The sequence below is a fragment of the Manis javanica genome, chromosome 2 (genome assembly GCF_040802235.1).
Source record: "Manis javanica isolate MJ-LG chromosome 2, MJ_LKY, whole genome shotgun sequence".
Classification (NCBI taxonomy): domain Eukaryota; kingdom Metazoa; phylum Chordata; class Mammalia; order Pholidota; family Manidae; genus Manis; species Manis javanica.
This window is the reverse complement of record NC_133157.1, coordinates 88,057,809-88,082,602: the sequence shown is the minus strand read 5'-3', so window position 1 is coordinate 88,082,602 and position 24,794 is coordinate 88,057,809. Positions and strand designations below refer to the sequence as shown.

Genomic DNA, 24,794 nt, shown 5'->3' with positions numbered 1-24,794 from the left:
ACATCTATTTAGACTTTGGAGTGCTCCTGTCTAGAGCAGTCCCTCTAAAATACCCTGTAAAGGTGGTTTGTGGGAGGCAAATTCCCTCAACTTTTGTTTGTCTGGGAATTGTTTAGTCCCTCCTTCATATTTAAATGATAATCATGCTGGATACAGTATTCTTAATTCAAGGCCCTTCTGTTTCATTGCGTTAAACATGTCATGCCATTCTCTTCTGGCCTGTAAAGTTTCTGTTGAGAAGTCTGATGATAGCCTGATGTGTTTTCCTTTGTCGATGACCTTTTTCCTCTCTCTACCTGCCGCCTTTTAGCACTCTGTCCTTGTCCTTGATCTTTGCCATTTTAATTATTATGTATCTTGGTGTTGTCCTCGTTGGGTCCCTTCTGTTGGGAGTTCTGTGTACCTCTGTGGCCTGATCGATTATTTCCTCCTCCAGTTTGGGGAAGTTTTCAGCCATTATTTCTTCAAAGACACTTTCTATCCCTTTTTCTCTCTCTTTTTCTTCTGGTACCCCTATAATACGGATATTGTTCTTTTTGGATTGGTCACACAGTTCTCTTAATACTGATTCACTCCTTGAGATCCTTTTCTCTCTCTCTGCATCAGCCTCTATGCGTTCCTGTTCTCTGGTTTCTATTCCATCAATGGCCTCTTGCATCCTATCCATTCTGCTTATAAATCCTTCCATAGATTGTTTCATTTCTGTAATCTCCCTCTGGATGTTATCCCTTAGCTCTTGAATATTTCTCTGCAGCTACGTCAGCATGGTAATGACCTTTATTTTGAATTCTTTTTCAGGAAGATTGGTTAGGTCTATCTCCTTCTCAGGGGTTGACTCTGTGATTTTGGTCTGTATCAAATTCTTTGGCCTTTTCTTGGCGATAGAGGTAGTTTTGCACGGCTGCTGCTGTGTGTTGGCTGGGAGAACGTCCCTTCTTGCTAGTTTGTGGCCTTCCTATCCTGGGAGAACAGCGACCTCTAGCGGCTTGTGCTTGGCAGCTGCGCACATACAGGGCCTCTGATTCTTGCCTGGCCGCTGTGGAGTTATTTAGGCTCTGCAGTTGCTGTGGCATTAACCTCCGCAGTTGTTATGGGCATGGCTGGGCTCAGTCTGCTGCTGCAATATGGTGCAGCTGCGTCAGAGCAGAGACAGGCAGGAGGCTGTTCATCGCCATGAGGGGCCTCCGAGCTGTGCTGCCGCCCAGGGGATTATAGCGCCCGGTGTTCCTTTGGATTCCCAGCTGCTGGGCTAAGTGTCCTGGGACGCTTCCTTCCAGCTGTGGGGTCTGTGTCCCTTTAAGACTTTCAAAAAGCACTCTCTTTTTTTTTGTCCCAGGGGCGTTGGCTGGGGGGACCCGCTCACAGGTCTTACTGTCCTATTTCCCTAGTTTCCAGCACCCCACACATGCACTGTGTCTGCACTCTGGTGCAGATGGCTAGGGCTGGCTGTTTAGCAGTCCTGTGCTCCCTCTCCGTCCCCTCTCCGACTCCTCTCCTTCTGCTGGGAGCTGGGGTGAGGGGTGCTCGGGTCCCGCTGGGCCACGGCTTGTATCTTACCCCTTTCGCGAGTTGCTGGGTTCTCGCAGGTGTGGATGTAGTCTGGCTGCTGTCCTGTATCTTCTGGTCTCTCTTTTAGGAAGAGTTGTCTTTGTTGTATTTTCAAAAATATATGTGGTTTTGGGAAATTTCCGCTGCTCTACTCAAGCCACCATCTTGGCTCCGCCCTTTTCCGATATTAATAATCTTATATTCTGGTCATCAGTACATTTAGATTGAAAAGTTTAAATTTTACTTGAATTGTGATTATTTTCTTCAGCAGAGAAATCTGCTTGTCAGGGAGGAAGAAAGATTTCTTTGAGTGTAAAATCTTTTATTTTCTAAATTATATCTTAATTTTATTTCTTTATCATAAATGTACATCACAGTGGTTCAACAGTCCCCCTTCCCCCTCCCCCTTGGTAACCACTAGTCACTTCTCTGTGTCTATGAGTCTAATGCTGTTTTGTTCCTTCTGTAAAACCCTGTATTTTCAAATAAATGTTACAGATGCCATGAGAACCATATGCCAGGTAATTTAGTCAGATTCATTTAAAACCCATTTTTACGCCAGATAAAACTGTCTGACTTTTGGCCTACTGTGTCCTAAGACAGAAATGGTTATAAATGTCTGTCTGAAATTGGGCTAAACATTCTGAATGGCTTTCATTTAGTTTGCTTCACCTGGAAAGGTGTGCTTTTCCCTTAGAATGAAGCAAGCACAGAAGCACCTGGTAGCAGGTTCCAGTCACCAGATATGGTCAGGACTCCACAGGCTTTGACAGAAGACCACCCATGTGACAAGCGCCACGTGAGGGGCCAGAAGCAAGCCTCACCTGCCTTTCCAAACACCCCTGAACATTAGTGATTTGTGTCTCCTTTCTTTCAGTGTAATACATCTTACTAGGATCTCTTAATAAACCAGGCTGCAGATTGGAATTATGGAATCTTAGGATCTTAGGATCTAGGGCTTCTGGAATATGCAGGAACCTTCTAGATTAGTTGTTTTACTAAGCAATATGTTCTCAAAGCCCATTTCCTAGGTGAATTCTGGATGTGTTAAACTTGTACACAAAGAAGTATCAACTGGTTTAGGATATATGCTCATGGGGAGAACTTAAAGAACCGCTTTTCAAATAGCATTTTTCATGTGAATTACCCTGAATATATACAAGGCATCTCCAGCCCAACTGACCCTGTTTTCAGTCAAACGGGTTCATCCCACATGTTGGTGGGGCGGGCTCGTGGGCAGGGAAGGGCACAATGTGCTATCAGGCTGCTTGGATGCTGACTCCAGACAAAAGTTTAACTAAAACCAAATGGACACAGAACTTTAGCTGGAATTCAGAAACCTAGAAGCTGTACTTTGGAGCCTATTATACTTATTAAAGACAAATTTTGGAGAATATAATATTGCATCCAAATGGGTAAATCCTAAGCATGGGGCCAGGTCCCAGGGATAGAGCAATCAGCAACAGTTCAGACATGGTCCATTATGTACATGCTTACAGTCTGGGGAGAGCGCTGGACACAAATAACTATCTATTAGAATTTGGGGACTCTTCAAGATATCAGCAAGGAGGCAAACAAGCACAGTCTGCAGACTTCTCTCCCAAATGCAACCTCAGAGAAGAGAGAAGTGAACTGCTGATTAGAAAGAGACTGAACAAAATTACCTAGAACTGAACAATGAAAAGGGTGCCTCTGAAACTGTTTATCTCTAAGATATTTATTGAAAAATAAGAAATAAAACCAATAAGCTAAATGTAAGAAGCTGAAAAGAGTAAGAACACAATTCAATGAAATAAGTAGAAAAATAAGGAATTAATGAAAAAATATGATTAAGAAATATGTGAGGCAAAATCATAGATTATCATAAAAATGGTAAAGACAGAAACAACATAAAAGGGGGAAATAATACTGAGAGATAATCAGAGACTATGCCCAACCCGAAGGCCCCAAGCCTACAGAATCTGAGAGATAAGTCCTGCCCAGCTTTGGAGAAACAATCACACCCAGACTTTTAATGGCTCCATAAAGCAAAAGTGGAAAAACTGCTCAGTCATTTATTGAAGCTACCGTAACACTGACTCCTACCTTACATATAAAATAAAAGATTATAGTCCTATTTAAATTATATATATGGGTACAAAAATTCAAATTAAAATATCAGCTAATTAAATCTAACAGTACAGAAAAATACACTGTAATCAAATAAGGCTTTACTTGGGAATGCAAGGATGGCTTAACATCACAAAACATCAATGTAATTCAGCAGAAGACAAATCTATGATTTAAAAAAGTCTTCAAATCTAAGAATATTGACTCAAAAATGTATCTTTAGCTCAAGCCTCTACTTCAAACTTCAACTTGTATATCCAATTGCCACTCTCTACTCAATGTCTGAAGGCATTTCAAGCTTAATGCCCAATGCCAACCTGTTCCAAACACTTCTATCCATCTTACTAGTAATTCCATCTACTTGCTTAGACCAAACACCTTACAATGAACCGAGTCTTTCTCACTTACCCTGCATACGACCTTCTGACAAATCCAGCTGGCTCTACCTTAAAAATATATCCCAAATCCAAACACTTCCCACTGTTACTACAAAGGTCAGGTCACCATCATGTTTTGCATGGAGCACTGCAACCATTCCCCAACTGGGCTATGTGTTTCTGAACTTGCCACCATGTAATCTTTTTTTTTCCCCAAGCCAAGGTAGTTTTGCTTAGACATAAATTCAGTTACATCACGCTATCCTTTTGCTTAGAACCAAGCCAAGGCTTCCTACCTGAGCCATGTTCTTGTCATGGCCTATGAGGCCTTACAGGCCCCAGTTCCTGTTACCTAGCCCTGATCTTCCACAAGGTGCCCCAGAACCCCCTCTTGCCACACCAGCTTCCCTGCTATTTCATTTTCTACTCTATCTAGACAACTGCATGAGTTGCTCCCACACCTCCTTTTTGTACATTTGGTAGGAGGTGCCTGTGGAGTCCTCTAAGATATCATGTAAGCCATTGGACGTGAGACCTGGAGCTGTAAAGACTGGGACCAACTGGAGATACAAATGTGAGCTGTCTACATACAGATGTCATGAAATGAAGAGGAGCTCCGGGTGTGGAAGAAGGCACTTCTCCAAGAAGATAACAAAGAAAAGAGGACCAGGGACCAAGCCTGAAGACAAGAATGTTAACACCTTCAGAAGAGACCAGGATGAAGCAATTTCAAGAGGCAGAAAAGGCAGAAACTCCCCAGAACTGTGGTGTTAACAGAGTCCAAGGAAAGAAAGCTGTAAAAAGGCCCTGCTGGAGACTGGTGGGTTGAGTATGATGAGATCTGAAGACTGTCCACTGGATTTAGCAGCACAGGTGGTCTTTGGTGACTGCCATGGCGACTGTCTGGATGATGTTCAAGAGTAGAGGTGGACATCAACAGTGTCAAGTGTGAACAAGAGGTGAGAGTGTGGAGAAAGCACAAACAGCTTTGGAGAAGATGAGCTGCAAAGAGAAGCAGAGAGGACAAGCTGCTGGGGGAAGGTGGGTCATGGGGCAGAGGGACTTAAGGCAAGGGAGGGAAGTGTACTCAAGAGCTAATCAAGTGACTCAAGAAAGGATGACAAAGGAGAGGGCCAGCAAAGTGCTGTACCTTGAGAAGAAGAGCCTCAATGGCTGAAGGAGCATTTCTCTGGCTGGTACACGAGGGAAGACACACTCAGATACCTGTAAGGGAAAACAAGGGAGCTCCCAAATGACAGCATGAGGCGAGGCTGTCAGTGACACGTGGGTGGAGTGAGAGCAGGACTCTGGCTGGGAGAGAAGGAAAGATGTGAGGGGGTGGGGAAGCACATGGAGGGCTGGGCTCAGAGTGAGCACCCCGGCACCACTAGACAGAAGGAGGGGCCTGCTGGGGGGCTATTCCCAAGTTCACAGTGACTCCAGTGTGCTGGGTTGTGTCGGTGTATTAATATTTCATAAATCAATGGAGCTGAAACCAACACAAATAACTCTCTCCATCATAAATCATGCAAGAGCTTCTATTACCATCACGCAGACACACCCAGAATCTGCATTATTTCGGCCCTGACTTCATCTGGAACAGCTGTGCACTGCTCATTGCCAGTTGTCCTTCTAACAAAAGTCTTTACTTTCCATCCCTGGCAATAGAGAGAGGGCTTTTGTGAACAAAAGGACAGAAGGACATGTTTCCCCTTGGGGAAGGCAGCAAGAAACAGCCTGAGCAGCCGGAGTTCATCTTCTGTAACACCAGAAGTCTGGCTGAAAATGTTGCCAACCTCAATTTTTCTCTTAATGTTAGAGGTAGCTTAAAGAAATACTCTTGTGTAGTTAAACAAACAAAACACTCAAGGTTCGCCTCAATTTCACTTGTTTTTCTTGTATTAAAGCACTAGACAGTATGGACATAGCATATAATTATGTCCTTTTATCCTTGTAGATTTGGAGATATTCTCCAATATTTATGCTGGTCAGCATGTTGGCTATTTGCTATTTTCATCTTTGTACCTTTTGTACTGCTATGGTATTTTATTAATGAGCCTGTATCATTTTTAGAAAAACAAAGTCATAGTTCTTTAAAATAGTGGCAAAATGGATGTTCTGGTTTCACATACACAGAAAAATCTGAGTGAACTGAATTTTTGGTTCCTTAGTTGTAATTAAGTCAAACTAATCCAACTAAAAAATGTACTCAAAACCAAAGAAGTGACATCAAAAATCTTTCGTCAGTTGTTTAAATGTGGCACAGGTAAGCCTGAAGTTGCAAACATGTAAAACTTACCCTTGTAAAGCTTTATGAATTCGTTTGCACTTTTCCATCAACATCGCAAAAATCCCTAAATGAGAAAAAAAAGCATTTGATAGTTTGTCTGGAAATTTGATATTAACCTAAAAATATTTTTAAAGAGCCAGGTCATGTATTTAAAATGCTACAAATCCTTTCACATCCTAGAAAGTCACAAATAGTCGGCCAGGAGCTTCTCCGATGGCCCTGCGCTCCTCTCTCTCACACTAACCGACACCACCCCACCCACTTTCAGCAAAACCTGGCATGAGGTTTTCCCAAAGCCAAACAATGGCTCCTATTCTTACTGAGATTCTAGAAATAATCTGGCGAAGAATAAAAGGGTCTACATAAACTACTTATTTTGGAAATCTTAATCTGGTAAAAAAACAGACCCTGTAGTAATGTTTACAATCTTTTCTTTGATATTTTCACATATTAGAAAGTTCAAAAACTAAAATATCTGAGCAGAAGGTAGGAGTGCCAGGTCTTCTGAAAGCAAGCACGTGCATGTGCTCGTGTTCACAGAAATGCTTGTATTTCCTAATTCTCGTAGTTAAAACGTGGAAAATGTATAAATTTAAAACATTTAATATTTATAAATAGCAGGTAATGCCTGCTTTTCCATTTCCAGTCTAGACTTTGGTGAGGAGGGGCTGTCACAGCCAAAAGGTACCATTTACATTTCGTCGACTCTGCTAGTTAGGTATTTTCAGTGGCTGGTGAGCCAGGTTTGGCCTCAGCCCCAGCTGCAGACTTGAAGGCTAACAGGGAAAAGGCGGCAGCAGGCGTGAGCCACATGCACCAACAGCATGACAGCCGCCCCGAGCCTGCCCTCCTCCTGGCGTCTCTGCTCAGCACCAAGCTGGCCCTGCTTTGGCTCCACCCTGGGAACAGGAGGGCAGCGCTACACTGGATCCCTCAGGCAGGGGCAACTTCACTGTCTTCTTGCTGTTAAGGCCGCGTGATGTAATTCGGAGCCGGAGCTTTGTTGGGGAAATAATTTTGTCCAGCTAGTTCCTCCCAAAGCACACCAGTACCTGGCCAACGCAGCCTGCAACATCTTTGTTCTCCGGGGATTGAAAGGCCATACCTGGGCTCTCCTCCATGATGTTGAGGGCCTCAATGGCAGCAGCGGCTAGCAGCGGAGGCAGGGAGGCTGAGAAGCAGTATCCCTGGCCAGAAAGTCGCTGAGAAGAAACAACATGCCAAAAACCTAAGCACATCTCTTTTTCACTTTCATTAAGAAATCTAAAGGTGCCAAATCTCTACACCACCTACCAAATAGTGTGTAGAAAGGGGAAGGGGAAGGTGCTGAGATCCAGGCATGTGTAAAAGTTACACATGTAACAAAAGCAGGACTTCTTTTCAGAAGGGAGATAATTTCTAAATCTAAGTATGTTGAGTGATTCTTTTTAAATAAAAATTGTGTAATACACTAAGTTGGTATGAAATTTTGTGATTAGAAATTACATTTTGGGGTGACCAATGACATAATTACAGTAGGCCCTTGAACAACACAGGCTGGAACTGCATGGGCCCATTTAACATATGGATTTGTTTTGATAAACATATTGGAAAATATTCTGGAGATGTACGACAACTTAAAAAAGCATTTTATTTTCTCTACCTTTATTTTCAGAACATGGTATGTAACATATACATATGTAATACATACAATGTACAAAATATGTCAATCAATATATTCACGCTTATTGGTAAGGCTTCTTGGTCAACAGCAGGCTATTAACTATACTTGGATTTTCGGCTGTCTGTGGGGGTCAGTGCCCCTAATGCCTCCAGTGTTCAAAGGGTCACCTACAGTTTCAGCTTTTGCTTTTGTTTTTATAAACAACCCACCTGATGGTCAATTACAAAAGACCTGCCACAGCAGAAACCCCCAATAGAAGCAAGCGAATTCTCCATATTGGCACTGATAAGATCAATATCATCAATCTGCCAGAAAAGAGGGATGGTGGTAGTTAAACCTCAATTTAAACAGAAAATACATTCTAATATCATGCTTAGAGATGAAACATCAGCACTAATCATGTCAACATCTGGATTCAAACACCGACATGAAAATAAAAGACAAATCATACGATACCCACAGGTGGAAGGACTGACATACTGGAGCCCAACTCTCAGTGTCTCACCTCACACTGATTAGCTGTTTCATCATGCACTGATGATTTATGCAGCGGCAGAGAGGGAGAAATTAAAAGATGAAATCAAAGCTGGGTGATACTAAAAATATTGAGGGGTATAAAGATAATTTCCTTGCTCGAATGGTGGTCTGCTGGCCTTCTCTGTAGAAGCTACTTGAGATAAATAAAAAGAACTCTATCAGAGTTTTTAGAACTTTATCCTTATATCTAATTTATCTTTCATCTTTTCAAAAATAAAATCAATTTATCCAAACAGCATAGCAATTAATTCTTTGACCAAACTGGACCAATTGGGCAGTGGAAGACCCTATGTGCCCATGGGCTGCTGAGTGCCACTGTCTTCCCAACTCCTCAGTAACTCTCTGACCTCATGATGTGCTCCAGCCCCAGGCACCACGTTCCACTCTGGGTACAAGCAGCTGTTCCACACTCACTCACCGCTGGCTCTGACAGTGACTGGTCAGATCATGTCTCGTGTTTCCTAAGTGGTCCCCAGACCCAGCAAGAACACCTGGCACACCTTTTTTCTTTTGACCTTTTATTATGAAAAATCTTAAACACATACAAAAAAGTAGAACAGAATTAAGAATCCTCATCACAGGATTCAACAATTATCAACTCATGAAAAATCTTGTTCTCTGTATAGCCTCCTCATCATTTCTTTGGAGCAGATCCCAGATTTCACAGCTTCCTCTACAAATATTTCAGTCTGCATTTCTAAAAGATATGGGTCCTTTCAAAAACATAATCACAAAACAATTACCACTCGCCACCAAACGGAAAATATTGATCAAATACTCAGTGTTCAAGGATCTCTGTCTCAAAAAGCTTGCTTTTTACACTATTTTCTGAATCAGAATACAAATGAGGTCCACACATTCTTCTTATTCAAGCCCTCGTAAATATTATCTCCATGAAAGCAGTTAGAAAACCAAAATAGTGAGGCTAGATAGTACCTTTTCCTTCTTTAGGATTTTCAGGCCTTAAAAATTGCTCTTGTGTAAATCTTGCTGTTTCTATTCATCTGCAAATTCCTCAGTGCATTGAACTGCCAAATGTCAGTCTTTGAGGAGCACCTTCAGTCTAACTGTGTGGTGCTCACTCTGCCTATCCTTTTTTTCTAGCACTGTGTGCACAGTGGGATGAAGATAATCTAAGGTGATTTTAGGTTTTATAGTTCAACTTTTAAACACAAGTTGTAAAACTTTTGTGCACAGGATTTGGAGAGAAGCTTCCTTCCATTCAACCACCCAAGGTGCATGGAGTCAGGTTCTGTAAATAGGCTGATGCCGCTCCTTCCTGAGGCTCTGGGGGCAAAACCCATGAGACCAGGGGCAGATGGGGCTCACTTCCGCTGGCAGAAGACAATGTGACAAACTCACTTCTGTTCCCTGGGACCTTGAGGGGCTTTGCTGAAGCCACGCCAGTGGTGCTTCCGACACTATACATATAAAAAGAAGGCATGGTTCTATCATCCCCATACACAAATTATAGTGAATCCAGAATTTTGAGTATTAGAACATCCTTTCACTGCCATCATAAATACCTTCGAAAGGATTACCCAGGGAATTCTTACTGATTCTAAGGAAAACATGGAAGGCAAGTTTATTTCTAGAGAAGAGACACTGAAAGCCAAGAACAAATGTTACCAATTCTGTGGTCAGCCATGAGTTTACAGGTTCCAGGGGAATATGGGCTCCGGGTCAGCCTGACTGGCCCTCTGTGGGCTCAGGGAAGTGAGACACACAGGCTGCGTGGCCCTGCACATGGATGAGGATCACTGTCTTGCACCTATGCGGTCTACCCAGCAGGATGGAACCGCATGTTTTCTACATGAGGGAATGTTTGAAAAAGGAGAACTTACACTGATTCCAAAATGTTCTGTGACTCCTCGGCCATGCTCCCCAAGGACTCCAAATGAAAGGCTTTCTTCCAGAAAGATCCTTGCTTTGTATTTGTACTTTAACTTAACCTAAGTGGTAAATGAAACACAACATGAAACACCAGTGGTCAGCAGCATAAAAAACATATTGGGAAGAATAAAATTAAACCTAAAATAAAAAGGAGAAAAAACTAACATACAGCTGATCCTCAATATCGGTGGATTTTTATTTGTGAACTGCCTACTTACTGAAATTTATTTGTCACCCCCAAATCAATGCACAGGGTGCAGGACATAGGCGCAGAGCAGTGAAGATTCCCAGTCACTCAACATGCCCGTTCCCAGTTGAGCATGACAGGCCAGGGTCACAGCTCATACTGTAAACAGAGGTCCTGTTCACAGTCTATGGTTAACACATGTTTCACATTTTGTGCTTTTGTGGTGCTTCTTTCAAAGGGCCATAGCACAACACTGACTGTTGTCTTGTGTCCTAAGTGCAAAAAGGCTGTGTTGTGCCTCATGTCATACATGAGTTAGACAAGCTGCCTTCAGGCAGGACATACAGTGGGTGGGCTGTGAGTCACAATGTGAATGAACCAACACTACATGTTACATTAGGTGCCTCTGAACAGAAAACATGAAATAAGATTATGTATAGAGTGACTCATGAAAAATGAGACCAGAGGCTTACAGAAAACTCTCTGCCCTCCAAGCAGCATTTGGTAATTCAGTATTTGCAGGAGGTTTATAGAACAGAACTATACATATACATTATACAACATAACTACCATGATTGAAAATCTACTGTACTCTAGATGCTCTAACAAGATTAATTTAACTCAATAATACAGATATATAATAATGCCAATTGTGAACTGGAAGTGTTAAGGTACTGTAAGCATAGATACATAATCTATCTGTTAAGTACTGGTCTGATTAGACCTAAAAACTCATGGAGAACGTACATATTCTTCCCTCAGCAGCACTGTGCTCTAATTTGGATTCATGTCATTTCTAATGCAGAAAACGTTTACATTAGTGCATTTTTTCCTTTGCTTTCAGGCTTATGAGAGAGCCCTTTCCCATCAAAGGTTTAGATGCATACTTACTTATATGTTCTTCTAATTATTTCATGTTTTGTTTGTTTGTTTACACAGTGGGAAGCAGAACATATGCATGTTTGTGCACAGGTTTTTTCCCTAATATTTAATTGAGTTACTCCATATAATGTATGTGATCAGATTCACAACTGAATTGAAATACCATTCAATTATCAACCATTCGATTTTTCTATATATGACATGAGAAATTGGGCTCTCAAATTATCCTATAACTCGTTTTTTTACTTGTGCTAGAATCATACTTATACTTATTAAAGGCTTAATTAACTAAGATCCTTTTCTATGGAAACTATAGAAATAATGCACAGAATGTGTAAGATGGTGCCCATGTCACCAATCTGTGAAAATTTATTTTTTAATCACCAAGATTTCATAGGCTAATTTTGCTAATCAATATCAAATTGGGAGAGGGAGAGCCCCCACTGGACTTTTAGCTGGTTTTCATAACAATGAATCAACTAATATGGGGAGATTATATCTTTTAACACTGCCTCTTTTCCATCTGTTAATATCAAACTATCATGAGATAGTTTCTAAAAATCATGTTTAGAAAATACTTAATACTGTGTCAGTACTGGTACACAAATTGACAAATCAGTAAAACAGGGATCCCAGGGTCAAACCCTTATTTGTATCCTGTGACCCTTACATACTCACTGCTTACGTCTACCTGAATTGCCCCTACACCTTATGTTTTGTTTCACTGCTTGGCTATACATCTGTCCATTAGCACTGCTTTACTATTATAGCCCTATACCATAGTTCTAGCATCTTCTGGCCCACTATCTCCCCGACATCATTTTATCAGTCTTTGATACTCACAGAAACAAGAGGAAAACAAAAACATATCTTTTATTGATATTTAAGGTGTATCTAGATTTCCTCAAGAAATAGTGAAAAACTTTAAAACTAAAACATGAAGCCTGTATTTTGAGTCCTAATTCAACTGATGGACTCATAGACTGAAATTTCAGTGGTAGAGTGCAAGGATGGTTCAACGCAGGAAAATCAACCATATTAACAGAATGAAGGGAAACCACATGACCAACTCAACTGATGTGGAAAAAGCATCTGACAAAATCCAAAACTCTCATAAAAGCACTCAACAAATCAGGACTGGGAGGGAACTTCCTCAACCTGACAAAGGACAGCAGTAGGCAGCCCAAAGCTGACATTCTACTCAGTGGCGATGGCCTGGAAGTTCCCCTCTAAGACCAGGAACAAGGCGTGGATGCGCACTCTTGCCACTTCTCATCAACGCTGTACTGTGGAGTTCTAGCCAGAGCAACAAAGAAAGGAAAAAAAAAAGGCATCCATATTGGAAAGGAATAAGTAAAACTATCTCTATTCATAGGTATCATGATCTTACAGAGAGAGTAACATCCACAAAAATACTATTTTAGCTAATAAACAATTTTAGCAAAAATTGCATTACACAAGATGATCAATACACAAAAATCAGTTGTAGTTCAATAAACTAGCAGTAAATAATCCAAAAAGGAAGTTAAGAAAACAATTCCATGTACAATAGCATCAAAAATAATAAAACACTTAGGAATAAATTTAACTAAAGAGGTGTAAGACTTGTAGGGTGAGAACCATAAAATATTGTTAAAGGAAATAAAGATCTAAACACACGGAAACACATTCTGTGTTCCTGGATAAGAAGACTTAATACCTGTAAAATGGTAGTATTTTCCAGAGCAATCTACATATGCAGTACAATCCCTATCAAAATCCTAATGGCCATTTTTCACAGAAATGTAAAAGCTGATCCTAAAGTTCAAATGGAATTTCAAGGGACCCCAAATAACCAAAACAATCTTGAAAAAGAACAAAGATTGAAGTTGGACCCTCCCTCACAGAATATACAAAAGTTAAGTAAAAAATGGATCAAAGACCTAAAAATAAGACCTAAAACTACAAAACTATTACAGAAAACATAGGACATATATCTTCATGACCCTGGATTTGGCACCAAATTTCTTAGACAAGACACCAAAAGCAAAACAACAAAAAATTAGATAAACTTGATTTCATCAAAATGAAAAACTTTTGTGCATCAAAGGATACTATCAAAAAAAATGAAAACACCACCTATAGAATGGGAGAAAATATTTGCAAATCATGTATTGATAAGGATCTAATATCCAAAACATATAAAGAGCTCATAACTTAACAAAAAGATAAGCAAACCAATTTAGAAACGGGGAATGGACTTCTGTACACATTTTCCCAAAGATATACAAATGGCCAACAAACACAAGAAAAGAGGTTCAACATCATTAGTCACTTAAGGAAATGCAAACCAAAACCATATACTTCGTATCTACCAGGATGGCACAAAGGTAAAAAACCAAGTGTTGGTAAGGACGCAAAGAGCCCGAAAGCCTCTTCTACTGCTGCTGGGGATGTAAACTGATGCAGCCACTGTGGGAACCAGCTGGTGGTGCCTCAGGCAGTCAGACACAGAATGACCATCTGACCCAACAAGTACACTGCTTGGTGTACACACAAAGGAACTGAAACAAGGATTCAAACAAATACTTGTACAGGAATGTTTACAGTAGCACTATTCACAACAGTCAAAGGTGGAAACAATTCAAATATCCATCAAAACATAAACAAAATGCAGTATATCACACAATGGAGTATTACTTAGCATCAAAAAGGAAAGAACCACTGATAACATGCTACAAATTGGATGAACTATGAAAACATTGTGCAAAATAAATGAAGACAGACCCAAAAGGTCAGGTACTATATGATTACTTACATTTATCAGAAACATCTAGGATAGGTCAGTCCATAAATACACAGAAAACAGACTGGTGGGTGCTGGGGGCAAGGGAAAAGGGGGAGTAACTGCCTGATGGGTACGGGTCTTTAAGCATGCCTAAAAGGTTTCAGAATTAGACAGTTGATGGTTGCATAAAACTGCATCTATTAAATGCCACTGAATTGTACACTTTAAAATGGCTAATTTTTATGTTAATTTCATCTCAATAAAAAAGTTCTCAATGGTCATGGTTTTCTAAGGACAACATATTGCTTTCCCTGTTGAAAGATTAGTTTTACAAAATACATATTGTATGATTTTATTTATATGAAATTTTACAGAAGGTAAAAAGGAAGAGAAAGTAGATCAGTGGTGTCCTGGGGCCAGGGCTGGGGGTATTGCCTACTCAGGAGCAGGAGAAAACTTTCTGGAGTGACAGAAATGCTCTATAGCTTGACTATGGTGGTGGTGACAGGAGTGTTACACATCTGTCAAACTTGTCAAATCATACACTTAAATTATGTGATATCTTAACAAAGCCCATTTTAAAAAACCAAGCCTTGATTACTAAAGACCAGCCTGGCATTTAATGCTAGTCTACTTCCCTGCTATTATCAGGATGAACTTGTGATGCTATTATGCAAAGCCATGCAGACATTATATATTCCATGTGGTCAAAAACAGAAGTCTTCAGTGCCCAGTGGTCTGAATACTAAAATAATGAATAAACACGGTTGCTTACCAAATCTGGAAGAGGACAAAGAGTTCCAGTGTTCATATACAACCCTTCAACTACAATGAAACGGCGAGTTACACGAGCCTTGCGAGGATTCTTTAAAAGAAAAAAATACTTATTAATGAGACTTATTAATATGAGGTTTGAGATTCTGTTATCTGAGATGAAGAACAGTGCTCTTTTCTCTGATTCTCCAACATGTTTTCCAGTTCTTACAATCAACTAGCTGGACACACACATACAATTTAGGCACTCTGACAATATTAAAACAAAAATTTCAAGCCCAGAATGATTGGGAAGGGGCTTAAGGGAACTTTCTGGGAAGATGGGTATGTTTTAGGTCACAATGAGGGCATGATACCTGGGTTACACAGGTATAATCATTGGTCAAAACCATACAATAGGATTTGTGCATGTCAATCTATAATGATGATGTCAAGCATCATCACCCTAGAGATGGAGGGGAGTCAGGTAGAGGTTTGGATGTTACAGGAAAGGCAGAATGTTGGTAACAAGCTGGGAGAAGGGTAAGGGGCTTCATGATACTACTGTTTCCTTTCTCTTGGAAACATTCCACCACAAAATGTTGAAAACAGACAAATCTTCCTCATCTATCAAAAAATGGATGAAACCCTTTCCCTTCCTTCTTCCTCACTACTGGTCAAGCAGAATTGAACTGTGACCTCGCCCAGTGATGTGCAAAGGCAATGGGATGTGGAGGGGCTTCTTCAAGCAACACACCTTCTTACACCCCACTGATGCCAGTGAACCATTGCACACTGATGCATCTGTGGATGTTTCAGGTGTACTGTGCTGTTTTTAAAAAACAGAGATGCACACACAGGTTAAGAGTTTGCTGCCATCTTCCTCCTCAAAGGTTTCTTGACAGACGAAAAGCATCTGACTACAGGACTACATTCACTCAAATATTGGAGCTGTGCTTGCAGGGACACCCAGAACAGTGTGTGTGAAAGCACGCAGAACTACACGTCACTGAGGTCGTTCTGTGGTTTACACTAACCTGAATGCCAGGCGTCTGCTGAGAGTCCTGGGGGAGGACATGGGCATGTTGCCCCTCCCTGCCTTGCAAACATGAAGCATTTATTTGATTAAAAAATATTCAATAGTCATTTTGGGAAATGGAGAAGTACAAAAAAGAATTTAACCAATTAGCTCAATCATACCACACACTGGTAACTTCTGTCTTTTCAAAAATCTTTATAAATCACTTTGTTCAAATCAGGATTTTACCGTAATAGTTTTATGTCCTGAGTTTTGAAAATAATATATTGTAAGCATTTCCACATTATCTAACATTATTTAAAATATGATTTTAATATTCTACCTGTGGCTACACCATAAATTATTTACTCTTCCCGCCAATGCTGGATTTAGGTAGTTTCCCTCATTTGCTTCTTTACACTGCATTGTAGGTACACTTCAATCTCTGACTCCACTTCTGGCTATCTTCTAAAGACAGCACCCCACATACAGCTCCAAGGGTATGGCTATTTAGCAATCCTGGAAATATGGGCCCACTTACCCTCTAGACAGGGGGTCCAACTGAAACTCTGCTCAGTCACAGGAGGGCCCTTTGTTACATCACAAACAGCAGTGCTGGCACCGATTATCACTATGAAAAATGTTCCCCAACTGGACAGGCAAAAACTCCTAGCCTAATCGCTTTAATTATTAGGAGGCAGACTCTTTTTCACTTGCTAATAGTTTTCTGTATTCTTCTATGAATTTGTTTTTATCCTGTCCTTTTTTCTTTTTACTAGAAGAATTCTTTTTACTATGAAAACACTGCTGTAAAAGAAATGAAAAAACATCTATGAACCACAATATTTGGGAAATTTAAAAAATGTTTGACTGAAACCTGAACTAAACTGCAATATTTTAATTGACTTTCAAAGGAAGGATAAGCATCTAAGTAGAAAATATTCAAAAATGTAACATTCATTGTCTATATGAAAGTGAAATTGAAAAATAATTATTTCAAGAACCAAAATCTAAAGTTATTTAGAAAGTCTACTCTAGGCAGGAAAATGTGGTATAATTTAAGATGTAAAAAGGTAAATTACAGAATGGAAATATATTTCAAGTAATTTTATTTCTTGTTATTCATATTTTTATCATTCAAAAAAGTTCCATGGACAATAAATCTTGTAAAACACATATACACAAAACTTGAATATGATGTTTTCCAAATTTGAACTATTAATTTGGCAAAATAATTTCCACAGCAGACTGGTTCACTGGTCACACTTTCATGTCAGTGTTCTTCAATCTAGTAGCATTGTATTACTGATTCAGAGTAGAAAGAAATTCATCAGTGGAACAGTCTCAATAAGAAATTCCCTATTGAGTTTTCTAAATCATGTAACTACGTTAACACTGGCCTATATAGCATGTCTAGCATAAAATTGTGAGAGACTATGCATATTCATCATGAGAACGTAGATATTCATGAAGTGCTGCTCTTAGGCTGTCACCTAAACAAACATGACAGACTCCTAAAGAACGATGCAAATATCTGGAAAAATGTAAATTAACACAAAATTAAGGAATATAGTGAGCATTTTTATCAATTACTAATGAATGAGTTGTACTGGCAAAGTCCACTTGAAAGTTATGTTTGAGATAAAAGATGTGGTGACCAGGTTCCCACTGCATGCCCGCATAGTGGTTCCTGCTGCAGAACCACAGACCAGAACCACCTTTTCCATCCATGGTGTTAGGAGGAAATCACTGACAATTCCAACAGGTTTTGAACACCCGCTAAGGGTCTCTGCAGGTGCTGGGAAGAAGTGTAAACAGGCTGCAAAAAAGAAGGAAACTGTTGGGGCAGTTGTTTCCCACAGGCAGCAGCTAGCTGCTCAGAGCTCCAGGACTAAGGTGGAGGAGGGGAGAAAGGTCTCACTTTGTTCATAAATTCATAAGTTAAGATCTGCTGCCATTGTTTCTCTTCCAGCCAACTGATACATGATTTAGTCTGATATAAATCAGCCTAGTTTGAATTCACCAGTTGCATCTCATTAACAACTAACAAGTTGCATTATTGCTGCACAGCTGAGTGCACACATCCCCCACTCCTGAAGTGCACTCTCTCTCTCTCCTTTAGAAAGCTGCCTGAATTACCTCCCCCAAATTTGCCATATATAATTATGTCAACAACCAAGCAATTATAATGAGACTTGGCTCGCTAACACAAAGTACATTAATAAGCAGGAATGCCCTCACTTAACATCCAAATGTGACCCTCAGGCAAGTCTTCATGACAAATTACCATTTCATATATAATTTGGCTAGTTAGAAAGTACAAAGGGACTATATAATTTTCTTCAAAAGAATCATACCTTTTGATCTTCAATTTCTTGTTCTTTTAGTAGTCGCTCCAGGTCAGCCATATCATTATGCTTAAACAACTTAATGTCACTACGTGATGCCTGTAATCCTTTCTGAATAGCAAAGCAGGCTGCTTTATCTCTGCAAGGAAGACAGACCCACCAATTTTGGGTTTAAAGGACCTTGTCAATATTCTCAGGAAAGGAATGTTTGCTTATGTAAGGTGACCAACATCCACTTGTTAACTTGAACACAGAAAATAAGAAGACATGCCTGCACATTTATGCATCATTGTTTGTGCTTCCCTCAGCAAGTCCTTTTCACATAAATGCCAAGCTGATTCTACCTCAAGAAGCACTCTTGCCATTCCTCTAGAAATCAAGGGTGGCATATCAATTTATGTGCATTCTTTCTTTCTGACAAGCCCATGGAACACCGGTGTATGCCACCACCAGTGGCACCTCTGACGTGGTTGCCATTACTTTGCCATGAGAAGCAATACTGGATTTGCTGACTTTCCATAACCAGGGGAGAATGCTGGCTCTTGCAGACTAAACTTCAATAAGATATAAATTGAGTTAACTAGGGGGAAATATTTTTTAAATTTAAGTTCTATTATTTAAAAGTATATACAGGACTTCTGCAAAGATGCAGAAGACATTTATACCTATTTGTCTCACTCAGTACAACCCCAAACCCTGGACATTATATGAAAAGCATGTAATGACTGACAAGAGGAAAGGCAGACCAGTTAGGGAGTGAGGGACCTGACAAATGACAGGAGTTTCCTGGGCTTTCCCTACTTGGAGCTGATGAAGTTGGTCAACTGGGAACACCACAGACAAAAACACTCTAATAGAAGCCTGTTCTCTGTAGCCAAAGGGACAGAAAAGGGGGTAGGCCAGCAGACAACAGCTCTATTGCAGCCAACCCACAGAAAAACCTGGGCCCAAGCCCTCTACACCAGCAAAGGCTGAGGGGGAGACTCTGAAACTCAAGAGGTACCGCAATACCTTTAGGGGTAGTGTTGGAGAAACAGCTAGGACTTTTATCCCCACCAGATGGAAACAAGTGGCCCCCACTGTGGTGTTGGTGAAGAGCATGCGGAGGGCCCCAACTCCCCTCCCCTGCACTGAGGGGCACCCTGCCTCTCTCCACCTGGGCTGTATCAGGGGCAGCTCAGGGGAGAGTAGGACTCTCACCAACATCCTCAGAAATGAAAACACCCCAACTCGGTGTCAGTGGAGGCCGAGTGGTGACCCTAGACTTGTACCAATGAAGCAGTAGTGCTTGCCTGCCCCTAATGGAAGACTATCAGAGAAGGTCAACTAGAATAGGCTTAAATTAAGCATAAATGACAGTAGAATAGGAACATTTCAATCAAATATCACTTGTCATACCAACAACCAAAAGATATAAAGAATGAAAGAAAACGATGAACAAATGTCAATATAGAGACGACAGCTATGTCAGGGTTATGGTAATGATTTTAGAGCATTCATTATGTCTGAAATAATGGAAATTCATAGGATGCTGCACATGAAATTCAGTGAGCAATTATGAACATGCATGAAACAAACAGAAAGGCAGAAAGCCCCAGCAAAGAAATAGAGGATACAAAGAAGAATTCTATGGAGATGTCAGAACTAGAAGACAAAATAACCAAAGAAAACATGTACTGGATGGGCTCTGCAGCAGAATGGAAGAGACAGAGGAAAGAATCATGAGCTGAAGGCCGTAACAACAGAAGCTTGTCTATGTAAACCAGAGAAAACAGACCAGAAAGAAAAGACGAGCCCCAGGGATCCATGGGACAATAACAGATGCCACACTGGCTTCAGTGGAGTTCCAAAGACAAGAGGGAGGGCTAAAAAGTCATTCAAACAAATGGTTCAGACCCTCACAAATTTGGCAAGAGGCTTAAATTTGTAAAGAGCTGAGCAAAACTCATACAGGTAAATTAAAAAACCCAAACAAACATGCCAAACCATTAATCAAGCTTCTGAAAACTAATGACTAAGAAAAAATCCAGAATGTAGCCCAAGAAATATGACATCTTACATAAATGAGAAGAACAATTTCAGTGACAGACTTCTTCTCAGAATCCATGGAGACCACAAAAAAGTGTCATATATTTCAAATGCTAAGGAAAAAAGAACTGTATACCAAGAACCCTATAACCAGCAAAAATATCCTTTAGTGTGAAGGGAAATCAAGCCATTCTGTGGTAAAAGGAAACTAAGCATCTGTTCCCAACAGACCCAATTTAAAGGAATGGCTAAGAAGTTTTCTATGTAGAAAAATAAAGAAAGAGACACAAAGAAAAATTACCATGAGCTGCAGTGCATGCCAAGAAGCACAGTGACCTCGACAGGTAGTGTGAGTGACCGTGTGGACTGTGCCCATGGACTCACAAGGACACCACATGACACAGGTATGGCAGAAGGAAGCAGGCCTTCTCCTGGGTAAATTTGGCCTTCTCAACATTAATGAATAAAATCGTAACGGCAAAAGAGACTAGAAAAAGAAGAATGAAGCCCAAAGTCAGTAGAAGGGGGACATAATAAAGATTAGAACATAAATAAATAAAAGAGATGAATAAAATAATAGAAAAACAAATTAATGAAAAGAGCTGGTTCTTTGAGGAAAAAAAAAAAAGATAAACCGCTAGCCAGACTTACCAAGAAAAGGGAGTATACACACACAATCAGAAACAAAGATGGAATAATAACAACGGATAGGACAGACACACAATTTATTAGAGAATACTATAAAAATGTATATGCCAATAAATTGGACAATCTAGAAGAAATGGACAACTTTTAAGCAAAATACAACTTTCCAAGACTGACCTGGGAAGAAACAGACAATCTAAACAGACCAAATTTCCAAGCAATGAAATCAAACTGGTGACCAAAGACAAAGGTGCACGTCCAGACAGGTTCACAGCTGAATTGTACTAAACATTTAAAGAGCTAATACCCATCCTTAAAGTATTCCAAAAAGTATAAGAGAAGGGAATTCTTTCAAACTATGAGGCCAGCATTACTCTAATAACAAAACCAGGGAAAGGCACCACAAAAAATGAAAATTACAGACCAACATCCCTGATGAATACAGATGCAAATATCCTCAACAAAATATTAGCAAACCAAATTAAAAAATACACCAAAAACATCATTGATCATGATCAAGCGGGATTCATCTCAGGGATGCAAGGATGGTAAAACATTAGAAAATCCATCAACATCATCCACCACACCAACAAAAAGGATAGAAAGAGGCTCAAGATGGCAGCATGAGTAGGGTGGCGGAAATCTCCTCCCAAACCCATATGTATTTTTGATAATACAACAAATACAACTACACCTAAAAGAGAGACCAGAAGATACAGTACAGCTCCAGGCTACATCTACATCTGTGAGAACTCAGCATCTCACAAAAAGGGTAAGATAAAAAGTCCCGACCCAGTGGGAACCGAGCACTCCCCCGACCCCAGCTCACTGGCAAGAGGAAAGGAATCAGAGTGGGAAGGGAGTGGAAGCACAGGGCTGCTAAATAACCAGCCCTAGTAATCTGGGAGCACAGACACACATTGTATGGTGTACTGGATATTAGAGAAATGGAAAAGTAAAATCCGAGATGAAGACTGCAAGCAGGTACCCACAGCCGGCTCCACTTGTACAAAGGAAAAGCGGGTGCTTTCTGAAAGTCTTAAAGGGACAGAGGCTTCACAGCTGGACGGAATCATCCTGGCATACTCAGCCCACCAGGATGGGAATCCTAAGGAACTTCAGGTGCTCCAATCTTGTGGCGGATAACCCAGTCCCGAAACCCCTCACAACAATAAGCAGACTGTCATTCATTCCCCCCCCACTGGCACTGCAAGCAAACTGGATGACCTGCCACAGCGGCGCAGCAGCAGGAGAGGAGCTCCACCGACAGCAACCACAAAGAGTCTCCTCCCAGCACACAGCTAACCAGGAAAGACCCACAGACTGCCACCAGCGCATAGCTGCCTGGCACAGACAGAGGAAGCCAGAGTAAGGCATGGAGGGGTACTGTTCATGAAGGAGAACACACCCAGCATGCCTGCCACTCCCACAGGGCTTTGGGCTATACTGAGGGCTGCCCCACCCACGGCACCACAGGAGAGTGTCCCAGAGGCTGCTCCCAGTGTGCGGGTAGCCAACACAGGCAGCAGAGAAGGGCAAGGCAACCAGTAAGCAGGAACGGACACTGTTCTCCCAGCTGACATACGTACTACCTGCCTACGACAACTTCTATTGCCATGAAAAGGCAGAAGAATTGGGTCCACTCAAGAATCAGTCAGACAACCCCACAGAGAGGCCCTGGACAGATAGATAAAGCCAATCCTCCTGAAAAAGAATTCAAAATAAAGGTCATGACCATGCTGACGGACCTGCAGAGAAATACGCAAAAGCTAAGGGATGAAGTCCGGAGGGAGATTACAGAAATGAAACAATCTCTGGAAGGACTTAAGAGCAGAATGGATGGGGTACAAGAGACTGTCAATGGAATAGAAATCAGAGAACAGGAATACAGAGAAGTTGAGCCAGAGAGAGATAAAAGGATCTCCAGGAATGAAAGAATATTCAGAGAACTGTATGACCAATCCAAACAGAAGAATATTCATGTTATAGGGGTACCAGGAGAAGAAGAGAGAGAAAACGGGATAGAAAGTGTCTTTAAAGAAATAATTGCTGAAAACTTCCCCAAGCAGGGGGAGGAAATAAGTCTCTCAGACCATGAAAGCCCACAGATGTCTGAACACAAGGGACCCAAGGAGGACAACACCAAGACATACAATAATTAAAATGGTAAAGATCAAGGATATTAAAAGCAGCCAGAGAGAGAAAAAAGATCTACAAAGGAAAACCCATTAGACTACTGTCAGACTTCTCAGCAGAAACCTAACAGGCAAGAAGAGAATGGCATGATATATTTAAGGCAATAAAACAGAAGGGCCTTGAATGAAGAACACTATATCCAGCATGACTTATCATTTCAATATTAAGGAGGCATTAAACTATGCCCAAACCAGCAAAAGCTTAGGGAATTTGCCTCCTACAAATCACATCGACAGGATATTTTACAGGGAATGCTCTAGAAGGAAGCACTCCTAAGCCTAAAGAGATGTCACCAGAGAAAATAAAATCACAGCAAAGAAAGCAAACCAAACAAATAGTAACTAAAGGCAAAAACCAAAATCAACTATTCATAAAAGCAGTCAAAGGAAACACAAAAGAGTACAGAATAAAACACCTAACATACAAAGAATAGAGGAGGAAGAAGAAGGGAGAGAAATAAAGAATCACCACACTGTGTTTATAATGGCATAATAAGAGAGTTAAGTTAGATAGATAGACAGCAAAGAAGCTACCTTGAATCTCTGGTGACCACAAATCCAAAGCCTGCAATGGCAATAAGTACATATCTTTCAATAATCACCCTAAATGTAAATGGACTGAATGCACCAACTTAAAGACACAGAGTAATAGAACGGATAAAAAAGCAGGACACATCTATACGCTGCTTACAAGAGACTCACCTCAAATACAAACACATACACAGACTAAAAGTCAAGGGATGGAAAAACATATTTCATGCAAACAACAGGGAGAAAAGAGCAAGTGTTCCAGTACTTGTATCAGACAAAATACACTTCAAAACAAAGAAAGTAACAAGAGATAAAGAAGGACATTACATAATGATAAAGGGCTCAGTCCAACAAGAGGATATAACCATTCTAAATATATATGCACCCAACACAGGAGCACCAGCATATGTGAAACAAATACTAAAAGAACTGAAGGAGGAAATAGAATGCAATGCATTCATTTTAGGAGACTTCAACACAGCACTCACTCCAAAGGACAGATCCACCAGACAAAAAATAAGTAAGGACACAGACGCACTGAACAAACACACTAGAACAGATGGACGTAATAGACATCTATAGAATTCTACACACAAAAGCAACAGGATACACATTCTTCTCAAGTGCACATGGAACATTCTCCAGAATAGACCACATACTAGGCCACAAAAAGAGCCTTAGGAAATTCAAAAAGATAGAAATTCTACCAACCAACATTTCAGACCACAAAGGAATGAAACTAGAAATAAATTGTACAAAGAAAGCAAAAAGGATCACAAACATATGGAGGCTTAACAACATGCTTCTAAATAATCAATGGATCAATCACCAAATTAAAAGAGATCAAGCTAGATATGGAAACAAATGACAACAACAATACAAAGCCCCAACTTCGGTGCGAAAGAGCAAAAGCAGTGTTTAAGAAATATTTGGAAACAAATGACAACAACAATACAAAGCTCCAACTTCTGTGGGATGGAGCAAAAGCAGTCTTGAAATAAATAAAATTGAGAAGAATAAAAC

General features: G+C 40.5%; 1 protein-coding gene across 10 annotated transcripts in view; it reads right to left on the bottom strand.

Annotated features, from left to right (window-relative positions):
• The window catches only part of SPTLC1 (serine palmitoyltransferase long chain base subunit 1), a 106,432-nt gene that overhangs the window by 30,833 nt on the left and 50,805 nt on the right, over window positions 1-24,794 (bottom strand). For 5 of the 10 annotated variants that reach the window (XR_012127855.1, XM_073228844.1, XM_073228843.1 and 2 more), the window contains 6 exons: window positions 18,382-18,511; window positions 15,029-15,118; window positions 10,369-10,476; window positions 8,197-8,292; window positions 7,430-7,526; window positions 6,334-6,388 (listed from right to left, as the gene is read on the bottom strand). Coding sequence is in view for 8 of the 10 variants with exons in the window: in XM_073228844.1 (XP_073084945.1) it covers window positions 6,334-6,388; window positions 7,430-7,526; window positions 8,197-8,292; window positions 10,369-10,476; window positions 15,029-15,118; window positions 18,382-18,511 (576 nt within the window). In the remaining 2 variants the exon portion in view is untranslated. The other 5 variants (XM_073228848.1, XM_073228847.1, XR_012127856.1 and 2 more) reach the window with 5 other exon arrangements.